The following is an 18600-nucleotide window of genomic DNA, read 5'->3' on the forward strand; positions in this document are numbered from 1 at the left end:
GATAACGGTTCTGATCCATTTCTTACCTTATAGACCCAGTGGACCATGACTCGGCTGTTCTACGATACCCCAGATATCCCTACCTCAATTGTTAGAGCTCGGAATTGCCTGCTTCGGCACAATCTTGAGGCTACCTAGACAAAGAATCTTGTTCCCATCTCCGCCGTTACCATCCGTTTGGACCCCCGATATCCAAGTTCGTCAACTTAGTCGCATCACAAGCCCATCTTCGTCCCCTTACCATCTTTTTATTTAAAAGATCGATCTCATTATCCGTGATAAATCTACAAAGTGAGTGATAACGACACACGACTCAAACTCAACGTGGCCAAGCTTGACGAATGCGGAAAGAGAAGATACCTCTAGCACGATATCAATGCTAAACACGATAGCGGTGCCCCGGATAAGTATTCACCCGTTTTAGGCGACAAATATACCTGGGAGATAGATCTCGGCTTGGATCCTCTCGAGGATATTGATGGAAGTCTTTTCGAAGACATCCCAAGTTACTTGCTGCCTGACGATTAGGCACGGTCAGAAGTATGGTCAAAGCCACGTTTCTGCTACCTACTAGCCACTGTGAGCACAGGCTTCTGCTGATATGATATGTATTTGTTTTTATTGGGAAAGTTAGTCATTGGAGAAACATCGATATGACATTATGAGGATTTGACCTAGATTGAGAGTTTTTGACTATCCTGTGGATGAATTTTAATCATCTGGGTTTTGTGTTAGGCAGATCAAGGAGGGATCCAAATGAAGTCAAAGGTTAATAAATTTTCCATCTCGAACCTTGAACAAAATCTAATAAGAGCGAAAGTATTTAACAGGGTCAGACTCTCATTTTTTGAAATCTTTTCCTTTTTCTTCTATATTCTGGAGATACACCACAACTAAACGACATGGCCCTTTGCAGTCGTGCCAGCAACTCGGATAAACACAACGAACGAGACATTTTACATCGCGTTCGACACAGCGACGTCAATGTAGCCTTTACCGACAGATAACAAATACTCCATAAGCTACGTAGACTGAAAGAAAGACAGCACCGAATCATGGCCATCCGTGCAGTAATGGGCGATCCAGTCTCCTTTAACATGGATGGTGGAAAGTACACCCACATTGTTCTCAACGACGAATCCGATGCTGAGACTCTTGATGACATGAGTCTCTACTACAACAAGTCTGTCCCAATCTACATCTTGGACCCAAACGAGGAGGCCGATGACATTGGTACTGGGATCCTGAAGTTCCTGGATATCTGGCTCTACCGACAGTGGTTCAAACCGTACGAGTCCGACATCAATTTTGGCCGCTATATTGCCAGGACCACTTTGCTTCGGTGGGAGAAAACGTCTCAGAAGCCTAGTCTTGACGATATCAACCACTTCCACGAGGGTCTGTGCTATGATCTGACAGGAGGAATGTTCAACGGTTTCCCATCTGAATTACTTGATCATTTGAAAACAAATTACTTGGACACGCAGAAAGGCACATTTGAGACCAAGGAAGACATACTTGCTGCTTTCAACAAAACATTTGTAGTGCAGCCTACTTTCTGGTCTTTCTTCATCGTTATGGAACAAACACATGGGTTAACCGAAGGACCTTTCCGGGCTGATGATATAGGCAACATCGCTGTGTCACTGGTTTGCACCAACTGCTGTAATCCGTCCCATAGCCGAGAAAGTCCTTCCTATGCTACAGGCCCCTGCTGCAGTACCCGAACAACATTAAAAGCAGCGATACGATTCATCATGGACCTCGACGAGAAATTCCCAACGGTCAGGAAGACGCGCCAAAGTGCTATGAAGGACTTGGATGGCTTCATCGAAATTGAGAAGGAAGCTGGGAAGATGGGCTGGGACACTGACAAGCATGGAAACTTCCCACTGGATCAACCCTGTTCCACATGGGTGGACAGGGCCAAGTATAAAGAATTGACGGGCGCTGGGGCTATAAAGCATGCTGAATCTGTGGTTCATGGGCTCAAGTACTTAAACACGACTGTACGTGAAGTTCCGCTGGAGGATCATTGGTGGTGGTATGATTCGGTTGAGCTCAGTCCTAGAGTCATGGTCAACAGACCTACGATTTGCGTGGCTCTTTTGTTTTGGGCCATTGGTTGCGTCGTCAGATTACTATCATTTTATTCTTTCTATTGTTTGTAGTTTTGCCTTGTTGTATCACTTTACTTCAAATCTAGTATGCTAAGCATGTCTCGGTAAGAGATATCGTCTTGATAGCAGCAGCTAGATCAAAATTTTCAGATATGAAAAGGGCCCGATTCAAGTTGCATGATTTAATATGTGCTGTTCTACTACTTTATTCTCTTATTCTCTTTTACTGATAGAGTTCCTTTACTAAGTATGGGGTGAGAAGACAGATGTGTAAAAAGGAATTTAACCCCCAACATAAGTCTTAGGTTATGGAATTAAAACGACTAATAAATTTATTTAAATAAAAAAAGCTGACCTATTCCTTTCATCTATTATGCTTATAGCAACTCGACTTTTTAATATGCTCAAGGAACTGGTTAGAGTTTTTACACTTTTCTTACCCCTGTCTTTCTCTTATCACGTGCATGCGCAAGCTTGTTTCATGACATGACTAGTGCTTATATCCTCGATTGATCTTGAGGGAAGTAAGCAGAGGGCTTCTGCCTGCTTGGCTCTATTGTACATAAAAACTAAATATATAAGACGTTTCGAGACGATAATGAATCGCATACATCACTACCAAGCTACTTCCTGACAACTACAGAACAAGATTCCAACCCTACGCAAGCAATCATGACTTCAGAATCACCTCCGCCCAAATCTAACATCATGTTGGTCTACAGCACAAAGCCCATAGAAGAGGCCTTTAGGTTCGGCCTCAGAGCAAGCGACATCCAGGACATGCGTCCGCAGCCCGAAAAAGTAGATCCAGCTTCACCAGAAGATTGGGGTTTCACCTCTCCGACATTGGACGGCATCTGCAAATATTGCCAACTTCTCCTACACCCAGATGCACCCTCTCTTCTACAGCATCAACCAAATGTTATCAGTCTAGTCAACTCGGGTGAGACTTGCTCAACCTGCAAGTGGCTTGAGATCAGCATCACAAAAGGCTCCCCTACTCTTGTCGCCCGGTTTCAAGCCAATGATTCAGCTTTGGTTGACGAGAACAGCACCGCTTGTCCTGTGACTGTCGTGTTGACCAAGAATGAGAAGTTCACTCGGGCAGTTGGTTGGGTTGGCGACAGAGGTCTATATATGAACTGTGGTTTACCATTGACAATCTCGACACCGTCACGCCTCGGTAAGATACTTCATAGACACAGAAGACAGCATCTAACTCATGACAGGAGATCTCGCTTCGCGGCGCTTTTGGGTCAAGCATGATAGCGAGGTGGACCCTCATAAACGGCAAGAGTCGATCAAGACCTGGATGAGAGAGTGCGACGATCATGAGATCTGCAAAGCATCGCTACCGTCGACCCGAAATGCGCCCCTTCCGACTCGAGTACTCGACTTGACAGGCAGTAAAGATCTACCTGAAGATGGAGATGACATCGTCATCAAATTGCGAGAAACGAACAAGGACGAAACTGGTCTTTATAATGCACTGAGCTATTGCTGGGGTAGAGATACCAAGCTACACTTCAAGACTACTCACGAAACATTAGAGGCACACAAAGAAGGAATCGACTTCTTCTCTCTGCCACTTGTCCATCGCGAAGCCATCCTTACCACACTGTATCTCGGCATCCGATATATTTGGATCGATTCACTTTGCATCATCCAAGACTCACGCGAAGATTGGCAGACCGAGTCAGCAATGATGGGCTCTGTTTACTCAAACGCCCACCTTACTATCGCAGCTACTTCATCATCGTCACCCGACGAAGGACTTCATTGGCCGTTCCAAGGTGCGCAGACAGTCGACATACATGGGGAGGTCACAAGCATTCGATTTGAGACTCATCTCTCCATCGATAAATCCTCCGAGCCTCTCAATACTAGAGGATGGACTTTGCAAGAAGCTGTTCTACCATCGCGACTCGTCTGCTTCGGCAAAGAGCAGTGGCTCTGGAAATGTCCAAGTCGGTACGCCACCGAAGACGGTCTTATCGACGGTCCCAGATACATCGATAACGGACTTCCTCAGTGGCCTGCTCTGGTGCACGAAGGACCAGGCGAGGATGGCAGAAACTATCTGAAACATTGGTACAATCTGATCATCAACTACTCAAAACGTGATTTGACGTACCAGACTGACAAATCGAATGCGATTGCTGGTCTAGTCGAAATGTTCAAGAAGCAGACTGCGTATACCTACTTGGCTGGTCTATGGCAAGAGGATCTGGCAGTTGGATTGTTGTGGGAAGCTACCACCAAGGGTGTTGTTCGTGATGGCCAAGACGTTCCATCCTGGTCGTGGCTTTCAGTGAAAGGACCTATCAAGGGGATGGAATACGGCAGCAGGGCGACGTCCATGATTGAATTGATAAAGGTCAATTCAAGTTTATCTTCGAACATGAGCTTGACAGTCAAGGGCAAAGTTCTTAGTGCAACACTCGGTAACCGTTCTGTCACACAAGAGTCTCGGCATTACATCCTTGCAGAGCCAAACAGCATCGACGTTCTTGGCGAGGCATTTTTGGATACACCGCTTGCTGATGACGTTAAAATGGTAGAAATAACGTGTCTTTTTATACTTGATATGGCCGTGAACGAAGAATGTTATGTTCTCATACTGGCTGGCAAGGAGAAGGAATTTCGAAGGTTAGGCATGGGTGTTCTTTGGTGGAAGAGCAGATCCTATGACGATCCGAAGATTGGTTCTGAGTTAATGGAGAGAGTTGTAGAAGATACGATCACGCTGGTATAAGCTACTTTACATGTGTAGATAGAAACATTGTGTAATGGTGAAATTGAAACACAAGTTGGGCGAACAGGGAGCGCAGCCTGGACCACCCAAAGATCAGATATGACAGAACGAATCATGCCAGGGTTATTTCAAACTAATTCACTGCTGTCAACCTAATTATTTGCACACCTGTGTTCATATCTCCGAATCAGAAGCATACCCTAAAACACTGATACTAATCCTGATCAATCACTTTCTTGACTCCCAGTGGTCAATGGCCTTGTACGTCTTGTGAGTAATATGAGTCTCGCGCTTTGCAACTCGCGATCGTCTGTTAAGTGTCTTCTTATCACCATCCACAACAATACATCCATCAACGTCTTTGGTCGAGCAAAGAGGTGTCAACTTCTTAGTTCCCATGTCGCAGAATTGTCCGTCAGTGCCGATAAAGTCTGGACCCCAGGATGTTTCAGAAGAACAAAGATCCTCAGCCTTGTGCTGTGTCAGGTTTGAGACTACGAGCTTGTCTTCCATCCAAGGACGACGAGGGCGGTTGGCGCGCTTTCCAGGGGTACCTGCAATGATTCAGAAAGTGTTTCAGTCTTTAAGTAAATGCCTAACGTACCAGAGATAGGGGCATCATCTTCACCCCACAAAGTGTATTTGCAGGCATCCTTGTTGTCGACAGTATCTTTGACCTTCTTGCCGTAGGCAGTAGTATCAAACTTTAAAGAAGCACTCTCCGTATCTTCTTTGAGCGCTGCATCAAGCCAAGTGCATCTAGGGATATACTCCTCTGTTTCGTCATCATCGATATACCCCGCCATCTCTTTGTTAGCATACCAAGCCTGGCCGCACTCATACCCAATATCACCAGTCCAAGCACCACCAGTAGTCTGGTCAAACTGCTTGACACTGATCCAGGCAACACAGACTGCGTCACGGGCCACTGAAATTCCGATGTACTCGGCTCGAGCACCACCTGAAAATGAATCGATGACAGTATCTACTACGCCTCCTTGTTCCATGGAGCCGCCGTCGCCTCTGCCGAGGTAGTTGTTGTCAAAATTCCAGGCGTAGGCAGCTGAGACTTCGCCACCCTAGAGCGTTATCGTTAGTAGCTATGGCTATCTGGGAGGTGATATGTTACTTACAGATCCTTCATCATCGGTTCCGCCGCTGCCAGCCTTGATTCTCACCGCAGCGCCTTCTTTTGGCTTGTCTGGGATTTGAGATTGGATAAAGCTGACGATGGTCAGAACACCGCTCACAAGGCCGATAACATCAACCATTTTGAAGATTCGAGTATTTTGGTGTTGTAATAGTTGAAAATGAGTAGTGATGGTAAGAATGATGTTTGACTTTGGTTAGTTTGTGACTTGCTTTAGCGGTAGGGGACCCTAGATACAGGCTCTCTCCTTCATCCATGTCTTATATCTTTGAAGCTGGACAAACTCTTATGGGGCATCATCGCGATTGCCAATGGAAAGACAGAAACAGCAAGAGATCGTCTACTTCGGACACAATCAATTAGCTTCACGTTGACATGGTTACTCGACTCATATCAGGTAACTTCATCATCCGTTCTGCAATCTTACGAAAGCCAAGTGGCATTTCTGTCGTCATTACTTGTTTTCAAATGACATTGGAAGCGGAATGATCTCGATGTCATGGTTCTTGACATCTTCCCGAGTGAGACATGATGGAAATGAACACGCAATATGCTGTTGGTCGAACATATTTTGTGATCCTACCATGTAGGTTATTTATTAGGAAATACCCGAACCGTGTCATGCTCCACTGGTTGGGGCTCGCTCGTTCCCCTGTTCGTTTCTTCTCCACAAGATAAACACATATGCATGCTGACAACTGAGGCACTGTCGGCTAGATGTTCATGGTGTTATCGAGCTTGATAATCAAGCGAAAGAAAGGTGAAGTAATTCCTGTCACACTTGGGCTTGGAGCATAAAATCTATAATACCTGATCGGTATAAGCGGTGTGTCAGATCACTATTGAACAGAGTTTTCCGGTACGTTTCTTTCAATATCATAACCAAAGTAGACTAATTTTGGAGTCTATGTAAGGCAGACACGATCCACAAAATAACAGCATCAAAAACAGGTATCTGCGTCGTCATCTGCCGCATCGTTGGCTCTATGTTCCATTCGAAGGACTCTATTCCTTGCCCTTTTCCTCACGATGTTTGCATAAAACAAACGAGTCGATGTTTCTGCTGAGCATTGGATAATCATGTTGGTTGAAATGTCTTAGTAGTCGTACCAGCCCCTTTTTCATTGGCGGGGACATACTTGTTGGTTTAAGCTTGGGGGCCGTGCAAATGAATGAAACCTCAATATGCCGATCTCTGCAGACCAATAATAAGCTGGAGACAACTCCCTGTTCCGAAGAGATCCACAGCGGCTCGGACAGAACGGATCCCTCATGTCATGTCAGAACATAAGATTATGCCTTGTAAGGATTGATCATGTGGAAACCAAGGCTGTGATAGCAACCAACACCAATGACGTATAAATTTATCCTGTGTTGGTTTCATGTTGGTCAGGATTAGTAGTCTTTACAAAGTCTCGAGCATAAATAGATCTTTCGTAGATATTGATTAGAATGTCATCAGTAGCAATTAATCACAAACTAGCCTAAATCTTTACGATCCCCAAGTAACCTAACAACATGAAATTCTCAATCACCATCGTCGCCTTCAACATCATGGCCGTTCTTGCAGCTCCGCCGCTCAATCCTCGACAAAATGATGTGCCAGACTGCGAAAACGGCGGACATGCTGAGCATCTCAAAACGTACGACAGTGGTAAGTGATTATGAGCCTGGCGAGACGTATAGTGTTGTTCTAACCCGCTTTGGAAGCGGCCGAGTGCAAGAAGGCGTGTTATCTTAGAGAGCAGGCGGAGAACGATAATTATTTGGGAGTATGCAAGGGTCAGTGTAAGGCAATTAGCCATATGTCGCCCAAGGTTGCATGTCACGGTAGGAATCCTGATGAATCACCCCAGTATTGATGAATGACTAATCAGTGTGGTAGCATCGTAAGGAGTTAGGCAGAAATTCTAGTATGAGGAAACAAGACATGGGATGCATATATGCTATAGAAGCCATAGCAGACTATTGACATGACACAATTATGTTATTTTTACTGCAGTCTCCATACGACAGTAGATAATCCCACCATATGTGATTCACTATTTTGTTGAGTATCTATTGTCCTGCGATATCCCTTGCCTGATTCCTGTCAAGTGCTTCAGCTTGGGATACCCATTAAACTTTCCGTATCTGTAGTTTTATCCTCCTACCGCATGATACATCTCCACTTCGGTGTTGGCCAATTATGTTTTCATGCCAGGGATGTTTTTGTCGATCCTCTGCTGGATATGGGGCTGATGTTGTATTCGTGATGCCGATCATGTTGGCTCTAAGTCTAAGCTTAACCTTGGCGCATCAGGTCAGTGAGTTCCACCGTGTGGAACAGCATGTCGTGTTGGCTGTACCTTGTCATTGCAGATTATGACGTATGGAGAGAAACTTGGTAGACTGGAAATGCAGTTCCATAAAATATTGCAGGTCGTGAGGTTAACTCCATTTCTCCAACAGATATAGCTCACTTCTTCACCACCACCACCACCACCAAGTTGAACTCTGGATTATTAGACAGAATGCTTTTACAACTACCAGTCATCACAACGTTGTTATCTCTTTTCTCAGCACAGAGTATAGGTGGGTATGTACAGATCTGATTGTCAGAGAACAAAGATCGTTGGCTAACATATGATGAAGCCCTGGAAATGTGACAGTTAGCTTCTTCAAATCCGACCAAGATTGCGAATCCAGCGACACGAAAACACCCATCCTCACAACCCACGACATCCCCACGGAGCTCATATGCTTCAATCTTACCGACACATTCTCCCCCGGCAACAAAACCATCTCAGGCTACCAAAAGGCCCTCGAACCATGGGAACATCCCAACTCCAATATCAGCTTTCATCTGCAGCAAAACGACTTTGACTCCAGTGCGAATTACACCCAGATTCGCTATGAGCTGCCTGGAGGTGATGTTGGAGAGAAGTCATCGTGGATACTTTGGGTTTATCCACACCTGAACTGTGAGACTGAAGTCAAGGGTGTTGATAATCACGAGTACCCTTGGTATGAGGTTGATTGTCAGACGGAAAAGGGCGGAGAATGTCAGGAGATTAACTACCCAATTAAAAGTTTTGCTATTCTAAATAGGGATAGGGATGGGGAGTGCAAGACTTGGGCGCAGTTGGGTGCTGCGACGAGGATGAGAAGTCAGATGCCAGGTCTATTTTATACTACAGTCACAATGGCTGTTGCAATCTTGGCCCTATAGTGGGAAGTTTAGATAAGGAGATAATCAGTCAAATAAGATATTGTATATGTACCACTCGTTGTCTTTGTCCTAACCCCAGCCCCGACTGACACCAACAACTACTTTGACTAGCTACTTAACTACTATATCTAGGAATGATGGTAGATACCCCATAAGACTGGCTGCGATTTGCTTGTATTTCCAGCACAATCCACCGTACCAGACGCACCGATCTTGCCATTCTTTTTAAACTTCTTGATAGCAGTAGTGATAGCCTCGGTGAGGTCCCCGCCACCGAAATGGAAGTGTATGTTTCCATTGAGCTTCGTCGCCTCAACTCCAAAGGCGCAGGTGCCATAGTGTCCAAGCTCCCTGTGCTGACGATCCGCTGTCTGTGTTGTCCACTTGGTCGAGCCGTCATTCTGGAAGTTACTGATCATGATCTCGCAGTCCGACGCCAACGGAGATGCATTGCTCGTGTCGTCCTTGTACGTGAAAGTCGAGGCTTTGCACGACCTCTGTCCGGGGGGGATGTCGCATGGGTAGAAGGCGCTGGAGCCCTTGGAGGTCGTATCCCACGATTGATATGCGCGTTCGGGGCTGCATACTGGAAGGCGCATGATACCGGGGGTAGTGACATCGAGGTCGAGTAGATCATCCGTGTTAAGATTGCCGGCGACCAGATCATCATACTTGGCTGTGTTCTTCTTCCCGTTTTGCTCGTAAGTGCGGACGGAGCTGTGTCGCTGGTTAGTGACATAATTCGCAGCCATGAGGAAAGATTCAGTGACTTACCCGACGACGAGATCCTGTGCCGTAATGCCTCCAAAACTGGTGGCGTTGAGAGTTGATAAACCCGGTGGAGCAATGAACTTGTTCTTTTTGCAAGTTGTTGAACATTGACCGTTCCAGGTACAATCATTAATGCAGCCTCCAATGTTGTCTTCTTTCGGGTAGACCAAGTAGTAACGTCGTCCGCCATAACAGGTGCTGGTAGCATCCATGGCTTCTTTGGTCACGTAGTCCTCGGAAGGATATTCCGCGTAACAGTCGTAACCCGAGTCAAGAATGAAAGCATACGTTTCAGAGACTCTCCATACCGTAGGAATGATATATCCATAGAACGTCTTTGCAACATGTTTCCTGAGGTCGATGGTGCTCACGCCATCATCCTTGATGATTTTCGACCCGTCTCCTTTGACGCCGGCTTGAATCATTTTCCCATCTGAGATAAGGCTCCAAAGTGTCTTGACAGATTCCGGATCAGAGCCATTGAAAAGCGAGGCTACTGAAGCATTGGCGAGCTTTTGCCATCCATCGAGCACCTGGCCCATGTAGCTCTTGAAATCGTCTCTCTTCTCCACTGTCCATGTAGTGCTGGGCATTGCGTTAGTACTTACTATTGCTTTGATGTAGGACGACTGCAAACTTACTCTGACTCAACGCCACTCACTAAATCTTTCGCCACAGTTGTACTTTGTCCAATGAAAGTCATCGTCGTGTCCTTGATGTTGTCGTGGGTATTCGGATTGCCCATAAAGTAGGGAAGTTCGCGAAGCTTTGAATTGAAGAAGGGACTAAGAATATGTTAGATGGAGCGAGGTTATTAATGGGTTTGTGTGGAGGCTTACGCGGCTATTGAAGAAGTACCCCAGGTAAGAAGATCAACAAGCACAAGAATCCATGTCTTGTCTTCCGCTTCAGGGATCGGTGCAAACTTGTTGCCAAAAGCGTCGAGATCGAAGGAGATAAAAACAGCCGCTTCGGTCACAGCATCGTAGTAGGAGCTGTACATTTTGTGGATTCTGGCGATAGAATTCACGATGAACACTCCCGCAGGTCCTGACACATCGCTGTTCATCTCCTGGATACACTCTGCCAGCTGATCGCATTCTGTGTCCTTCAACTGATGGCAATTGGGCCTTGGCGTCATCCTTAGATTCAAGGTGATCGACTCGCTTAATGTGTAACCTCTTTTCTCATCCAAATCATACCAAATCTTCAGCAGATCTTTCCAGGCACCATCGGTGCCCGCCTCCCTCCACACCTCAGGTGCTGTGTATCCTTTGAAATCGCGCATGACTGGTGAATGGCAGTTCATTTTCGTCCAGTTACCGGTTCTCTCGTTGTCCAGCAGGGGATCGTAACCGCTTGCTGCGTCTTCCTTGAAGATAGCCCAGGACTTGGAGGGCTTGGGGACATCGTGGTACTCTTGTAGATCGACGGCCCAATCAGTGGTGCCGCCCATGCCGAACGCCTTATACACAGTCTCGCGAGCCATCTTGGTGCTGGGGCTCATATAAGACACCCATTCGGTATTGTCGTATACGAGAATGTCGCTGTGGCTTGTTGAGTCAACAAAGTGTTTGACAACGCGGCTTTTGTCCTTGAGAATCTCTGCGATCTCAGCATCGGCAATATAGCCAGCTTGACCAGTACACTTGCCCTCCTTGGCGTCTGAGTGTATCTTGCTGCCAGTGTAGAAGCAGTCTGGGCCATAACAACCAGCTGAGGCCATCTTGAACGATCGCCCATAGCTTGTGACACCCACAATGACCTTGTTACTTGGGACACCAGCCTTGGTAATCATGGCTAGCGAGTATTGAGTCTCAGTGAGATTAACTTGACTACGAAGGCAGTTACCAAATACACAGCCTTCCTGCGAATGAGAGTTCTCTGTATCCCACTGCCCATGAAGATCGTATGTCATGTAGACAATATAGTCCACGACTTTACCAATGTCCTTGATAGGATATTGCTTCAAGTACCAGTAAGAAGAAGGAGCCGCGATAGATACCGACTTGCCCTTTAACAGGTTCTTCAAGACGACAAGGAAAGCGAGGTAGTTCTTTCCTTCATCTTTATCAGCTGGTGGAATACCAGGAATATCAGGTGCTCCAGGGTACTCCCAGTCAATGTCGACACCGTCAAGCTTGTGCTTAACAATGAACGCGGCAATCTTCTTGGCCATGTTGAGTCGATTGGCGGGCTTTACACCTTCTCGAAAGATGGAATAGGTGGCAGGAAGGGCTGAAAAGTCCCAGCCACCAAATGAAAGGATCCTTTTGACGCCAGTCAAACGTGCGAAGTTTTTGAACTGATACTGAGAGAGCTTGTCTCCCACTTCAACATCAAAATCCTTGGTAAGAGTGCCGAACGCAAAGTGCAAGTGCGTGTACTTCGAGGTGTCGATCTGGGACGCATCTTGGTAGAGGCAAGGCCGGCCCATGCCGTAACCTTGGAAGTAGCCAATTTTGATTGTGCCACCACCGCCACTGTTGACAATCTTGGTACCACAGTTGGAGATGCAACCGTTGGTGCCCTCCTTGGCAGTTCCGGGGGCACCAGTACTGGTATCAGTGCAAAACTCCTTGGTGATTCCGCATTGGCCCCAGATATTGCAACAGGCATTGAGAGGGCAAGGGTTGAGATCAGAGATATCAGTTGTATCCCCAGTCTTCTTGGTTCCTGGCTTTTGTGGACCACAGTTTGCATTGGCGATTTCGTCGGGGAACGGGGGAGTTCCTTCACTCAAACACATGACAGTCTGGTAGAACAGTCTCTTGCATCCAGCCCAACCCCAAGTCTTCTTGTTGAACTTCTCAAGATCTTCAACCTTGAGACCATTCTCGACAGCAATACTTGCACAGTTGTCACCCTTGTCAACCTTGTAGGCGTGGCAAGAACCATCTTTGTTCTTGGTAGGTCGGAGGTCAGGAAGATCTCCTTTTGAGCAGCACACGTGTTGCTTAGGCACAAGCCCAGCACAGAACTTGAATCCTGGATTGTACTTAGTGAAGTCGCTGGCTGAGATACCGCATCTCTGTGCCAGTTTGGCGCAACTGTCCCCAGATTCGACCCGGGTGGTTCTGCACTCGGCACGGACATGCAGATGTTGGTGGCGTCGGCCATGCTCACTGCTTGTAGATACAGGCTTTGCTGGCCTGGTAGAGTTCTTGACGTCAGTCAGAACATCTAGCGGCTTGGTGTACAAAGCCTGGCCAGTCATGGTTGTAGACTCCGGAAAGGACAAGCAGGTTCCGTTAGCCCACGACTGAACAGCGTTCTGAATGGAAGCAAAGGTTCCGTTGCTTGTCACCATGAGACCAAATGAATGAGCATTGCCAGCATCTGGAACGCATAGTTGCATAGCCAGACTGGATCCTGTAACATTCAAGTTGTCAAGGCTGTTCTCCAACATTTGGAGCGCAGAAGAGCCAATAACTTGACTTCCGAGGCTTTCGCCAACGTATAGACCAAGAGTGGCTTGTCCTGACTGAGCAAACATGATGGCAGGCCCATCTGTAGTACCATGTCCATGAGTCAGGTAGTGGCGAGCTTGCCTGGTGATGGAACGAATTCCAGAAGCAGCCAGTTCAAGCCCGTCCTTGTGCCAACCAATCTCATAATCGACACTGATGGGAGAAGAAGCAGCGGCTTGGATGGTGGTGGCGTTGGGAAGAAGTGAAAAGTCTGGGCCAAATGATGTGCAGGCATGAATGCGATGAGTAGAATCTTCATCGATGGGATCAAAGAGGGAGAAGGCAAAGAACATGGTTTCCTGACACTTCCTGAGCTGCGTGAGATCCTGGTAAACGGACCAGTTGCCTGGCTCGGGACCAGATATGCTGCACCGCTCAGGGCAATCATCGTGGTTCAGGTAGTAAGGGCTAGCTCCCAGTCTGTTTCTTTCCAGACCAGAGGCGAGGTTGACAAACACCAAGAGTAGCGCGGTCACACGCCATGTTGAAATCAACATGGTTAATGCAGCTCAGCGCGAAAAGAGTAAAAAAGAGTAAAAAGAAATATGGAAAAGAATGAATGGTAATGAATGAGTGGGTTTGTAATGAACGACTGTGATGAAATGCCTGTAGTTTGTGGTATAATATTTGTGGCCGTTGGTAAGATACCTTTTATAGAAACTATCTCCTTTGAAAGGCTGAAACTCCCCAGCAACTTTGAAAACTCCAATTCGCTTGAATGACCTGACAGACCTAGTTCTGCCCCGGGTCTTCGAAATGCAACACGGCCTCGCCCTATGCAGGATGTGTTACAGCCGCACGGCACAAGAGATTAATCCCTCTTCTTTGTTACGTTACAAAATGTTGCCACGAGTAGCTAGGCTAGTCAAATCCACATGGCTCCCCATAATCACGGCCATTGCAAGATACAGACGCATTCCCCGGCTTGACTGGCGACCGAACTGTTGGTTCGAAGTGCTAGTTTGGAGTGTTGGTTGTTGGTTGAGACATATTAGAGTTACATACAAAAGATCCTTAGACCCTCAGGGTTACTGTGGGGAGGGAACACATGGGGCCCCATTGCCAAGATGGCATGTTGTCTCCACGTCGCAGTCCATTTAACAAAGCTAGCTCTTGGCAAAATCAACATGAGCCAAGCTTATGCTGATATACGAGGTTAGTAGAGACTCGCCAAGAAATAATCAGATCAGGAGAAATGGTCCAGCCCTGAACCGTGTCAAGGGTCTGAGGTCTGTTGATTAACTTGAGCATGCCAAGCACGGATTTACGGTTACAAAATGAGCATTTGTTGGTTGAATAACCATGGTCTACTTAGTATTTTATTCCGAGAAGGCAAATTGTATCAGATCATTCGAACTAGTATGCGAGGTATGAGCTAGAGAGAAGAGCACCAAGTGATGTTACAAGATGTAGACTAGAGCTCCCAGTAATAATGCTAAGCAAGTGGTCCCTTCAAACAGAATTTGCACTCCCATACTCTCTTCCTCACCCAGTGGTTTACAACCAAAGCTCTCAGGGATTTCCGACCTGTTGTCATAGTTGGTGCTGCACACTCGCAAAGACATTTCGGCGGCAATGCTTGATGTAGCCGCAGGGGTCACAGCCACACATTTATCTGGCAAAGTTACCAGAGGCTCGACTGCGCAGACCTCTGCTACCGTTTCGCCGGCACGGAAATCACCTTCCGGGATTTTAATCGTATCTTGGACATCGATGTGGAGTCCGACTGGAGATGGACAATTCTTTTCGCTTGTCTCCGCAGCGAGGTCGACCTGTCCTGAAGGGCCCTTTGTTGTAAAAGTAATGTTGGTCTCGGTATAGTTGGCGTCAATAAAGTGTGAATTGTTGTATAAGTTATGGCGATCCTCGTAACAAACGAGAACACCAGAAATAAGCGTCATAAGCCATTTGCCTTCAACATCCAACTGCCGATGGTAGTTGACTTCGAAGTGAGGGTCACCGTTGGCTGAGAGATTGATAGACCTCCTATCAATCCTGCCAGCAAGAGCAGGACTGGTAGTATTGCTATAATTGTAGACTCTATAAATAAGATACGGTAGGAGAATAGGAACAAGTTGGGGGGGTTGGAAAGAGAAAACAAAAGGTGTCATCAAAGAGGGAACAAATGTCGATTCATTGCGTGGAAAGACCAAATCGATCTCCAGGGTGCCTGTAGAATCACTTTTCGGTTCCTCGACAGCAACCCCGTTGGAGATGAAGATGAGGAAGAACCAACACGCCAAGGAGTGGAGGCAACGCATATTGAAAATGAGTGAGAGTGTTGAGTGAGAATGTACGCAGGAACAAATTTAGTTTACAAGGGCCTGAGCGACTTCTTGTAGTGAGCGGGATCCACGACCCTGCATCTGTCAGGGCACATGAGCAACGTATTGGCATCTGCACGGCCGTGTTTCCGGCTTGGTAGTTGTTGGTTGACAGATATTAGTCAATGCACGGGGCCCTGCAGGGATAGGGAAAACCCCCGGTACATACAAAGCAGCACATGCCACAATGGATTTTCGGGCCTCTACCAGGGATCAGAACCATGGGGTGACTAGATAAGTAAAGATCGACTGGCAACGTTACTCCTCATACGTTAAAACTGGCTCGCGAATACCCAGAAGAGAGTACAATTCGCAGCCTCCAAGAATTAGGACCCAGCTCGGCTACAGCGCCAAGACTGTATCACTTTTCCCGGCCTTCAAAGGTTCCTGACACTTACTTTTGCGATATTACCGCGACGGCAATTTCCCCACTGGGAAGAAAGGGATCAGATTGGCCACTTGGAACAAGCATAAAATTAACCTCTGGGGCCGTTGAGGTTAACCCCACGCAGCCAGTGGTTCGGCTCGTCGGAACATCCTCCAGTATTAACGGAATGTTTGCTAATGGACTGTTCCCGGCCGAGGCCAAAAGCCAGAGCCAACAGCCTCAACGATGCTCCACTAACAAGGTCCATTACAAGAGTTTCTGGAGACGGAAGGTGTTGCTCTTGTTCGTCGATGAGGCGCAGAGTTTTGGATGACTAACGGTAGACTTTATCAGGAGATTGAGGGACTTTCAGTAAAGAGAGAAATGTATAAATCGAGTTATGATCGGCCCTGGGTAGATACTGAATCACCATCTGCAATGAGTCTCTCTTTCTTCTCATCCATCTTTCAATCCAACGAGATGCATCTCACAACATTTTTGGCTGTGGGCCTTCTCCCAGCGCTCCCCTATGCCCGTTCTATTCCCTCGCGTCGAGGTGTGGATTGTTCATTCCATACCTCTCCCGACAGTGGCGCGACATGCGCAACCTTTGCCGATGCCTGGGGGATGTCTGAGGATGACCTAAAGGCATTGAACACTGGTATCAAGTGCCCTAACATCGACACGGGAGCTACTTACTGTGTGATTGGGTCTGTTAACGATGATCCTGATGAGCCTTCACCTACCGCCGTTGGTCCTAAAAGCACGGCCGCTGCTTCAACCAAGGTGACGTCGGTCATCAAGACAACCCCGACCGCTGTTTCACCCACCGTTCCCCAGAAGCCCTCTACTACCAAGCAACCTTCTGGCAATGGTATTAAAACCCCAGATGCTATCCAGGAAGGCATGGTGACCAACTGTAACAAGTTCCACGAAGTCAAGGATACGACTACCTGCCAGGGTATTCTCAACTATAACAAGATCAGCCTTGCCGATTTTGTCAAGTGGAATCCTGCTGTCGGTAAAGACTGCAGCAAACTCTGGAAGGGCACCAGTGCATGTGTTGGTGTCATTGGCTCTACCCCGTCCTCTACAGGAGCAACCAAGCCAAGCCCAACCAAGGCTACTCCTGGGAATGGGATCAAGACGCCCGAAGCCATTCAAGAGGGCATGGTGTCCAACTGTAACAAGTTCCACGAAGTCAAGGATACGACTACCTGTCAAGGCATTGTCGAGTACAACAAGATTACGCTTGCTGATTTCATTAAGTGGAATCCCGCTGTTGGTAAGGACTGCAGCAAGCTGTGGAAGGGCACCAGTGCATGTGTTGGTGTCATTGGATCCAAGCCCCAACCTACGGCAACAGCTCCTAGTAATGGAATCAAGACACCTTCGCCTATTCAAGCCGGTATGGTCAAGAATTGTGTCACATTTCACTACATCAGTTCTACAACTACATGCCAGGCCCTTCTTAAATACAGGAAGATCACAATGGAGCAGTTATTCAAGTGGAACCCAGCAGTCAAGAAGGATTGCAGCGGTTTGTGGAAGGACACTCATGCTTGTGTTGCTGTCAAATAAGCTGGTTTATTGACTTGACCTTTCAGTTTAGTAGGTCTTGTCCAGTGCGGTTTTAGGGAGATATTCTTAGAGAATAAGGTGCTTAGTGTTAGGGGCCAGAAGGGCTAAGGGAGAAGCGTTATTCTTTAATAATACAAATTTATAGTGTACTTCTAGTATATACTGTTATTATCTATTTGAGTTTATCCAGATTATTTGAAAACGGATTTTTTATTTACCTTTAATTATAAAATCAATGGATGCTTGATTCGAGAGTGGAAATAAGACCACGACTAGTTCAGTGTACATGTTATTAATTGAATTGATGCCTGTTAGCCGACTAGCCCTTGCAAGACGCCCCATGTTACCCATGTTGAACTTACTAGGGTTGTGGCAAAACCATCCAATTGGACTGAGCTGAAACCAACAACGGACTTACCGACAAGGATTATCGATTAATGTGTCTAACCATAATGAGTCGTCTAGGGTAACTAGTTAGGTAGTTTGGTCAGACTTTCGTTGTTCTCGCAATTGTTCTTATCTAACATAGAGTCTGTATTGATACTGGCTCCTCGGTAAGTGTAAATAGCGGCTCATTCTAGCAGTTTATCATTTAAGTATATGTTAAACCAGTGCAACCTAAAACTTTCGTAGTGAGTCTATGTCGATTAGTAAATAATATTTTGCCTGTTATGATGCTTGAAATTTATGCGGACTAACATTTTGTCAACTTGACTAACATTGATAACTGTCCAAGACAAGTCGGTATCAACTCTTCACAATATTACGAAGTCATTGAAACCAGTATCTTCCTCTTCCAGTGCTTCATTCACTGATATACCACGTTCCTGTCATAGGGAGGTAATGTTTCC

General features: G+C 46.6%; 7 protein-coding genes across 7 annotated transcripts; 4 read left to right on the top strand and 3 right to left on the bottom strand.

Annotated features, from left to right (window-relative positions):
• Window positions 1–1055: 1055 nt before the first annotated feature.
• Window positions 1056–1501, top strand: FGSG_10557 (uncharacterized protein; the record flags this gene model as incomplete). Its single annotated transcript, XM_011321253.1, has 2 exons — window positions 1056–1398; window positions 1488–1501. 2 exons carry the CDS (start codon window positions 1056–1058, stop codon window positions 1499–1501), a joined length of 357 nt encoding a protein of 118 aa, XP_011319555.1.
• Window positions 1502–2792: 1291 nt separating this feature from the next.
• On the top strand, window positions 2793–4875 carry FGSG_10558 (uncharacterized protein; the record flags this gene model as incomplete). The annotated part of the gene is made up of 2 exons (XM_011321254.1): window positions 2793–3303; window positions 3350–4875. 2 exons carry the CDS (start codon window positions 2793–2795, stop codon window positions 4873–4875), a joined length of 2037 nt encoding a protein of 678 aa, XP_011319556.1.
• Window positions 4876–5103: 228 nt separating this feature from the next.
• On the bottom strand, window positions 5104–6146 carry FGSG_10559 (uncharacterized protein; the record flags this gene model as incomplete). Its single annotated transcript, XM_011321255.1, has 3 exons — window positions 5104–5429; window positions 5480–5954; window positions 6009–6146. 3 exons carry the CDS (start codon window positions 6144–6146, stop codon window positions 5104–5106), a joined length of 939 nt encoding a protein of 312 aa, XP_011319557.1.
• Window positions 6147–7543: 1397 nt separating this feature from the next.
• On the top strand, window positions 7544–9236 carry FGSG_10560 (uncharacterized protein; the record flags this gene model as incomplete). The annotated part of the gene is made up of 4 exons (XM_011321256.1): window positions 7544–7679; window positions 8477–8603; window positions 8660–9031; window positions 9116–9236. The coding sequence occupies 4 exons, from the start codon at window positions 7544–7546 to the stop codon at window positions 9234–9236; spliced, it is 756 nt and encodes a 251-aa protein (XP_011319558.1).
• Window positions 9237–9364: 128 nt separating this feature from the next.
• On the bottom strand, window positions 9365–13974 carry FGSG_10561 (uncharacterized protein; the record flags this gene model as incomplete). The annotated part of the gene is made up of 4 exons (XM_011321257.1): window positions 9365–9953; window positions 10011–10592; window positions 10649–10792; window positions 10847–13974. 4 exons carry the CDS (start codon window positions 13972–13974, stop codon window positions 9365–9367), a joined length of 4443 nt encoding a protein of 1480 aa, XP_011319559.1.
• Window positions 13975–14800: 826 nt separating this feature from the next.
• On the bottom strand, window positions 14801–15738 carry FGSG_10562 (uncharacterized protein; the record flags this gene model as incomplete). The annotated part of the gene is made up of 1 exon (XM_011321258.1): window positions 14801–15738. The coding sequence occupies one exon, from the start codon at window positions 15736–15738 to the stop codon at window positions 14878–14880; it is 861 nt and encodes a 286-aa protein (XP_011319560.1). The 3' UTR covers window positions 14801–14877.
• A 910-nt stretch (window positions 15739–16648) lies between these two features.
• FGSG_10563 (uncharacterized protein) lies at window positions 16649–17749 on the top strand (the record flags this gene model as incomplete). The annotated part of the gene is made up of 1 exon (XM_011321259.1): window positions 16649–17749. The coding sequence occupies one exon, from the start codon at window positions 16649–16651 to the stop codon at window positions 17747–17749; it is 1101 nt and encodes a 366-aa protein (XP_011319561.1).
• Between the last annotated feature and the right edge of the window lie 851 nt (window positions 17750–18600).

Source organism: Fusarium graminearum, chromosome 1, assembly GCF_000240135.3.
Source record: "Fusarium graminearum PH-1 chromosome 1, whole genome shotgun sequence".
NCBI lineage: Eukaryota > Fungi > Ascomycota > Sordariomycetes > Hypocreales > Nectriaceae > Fusarium > Fusarium graminearum.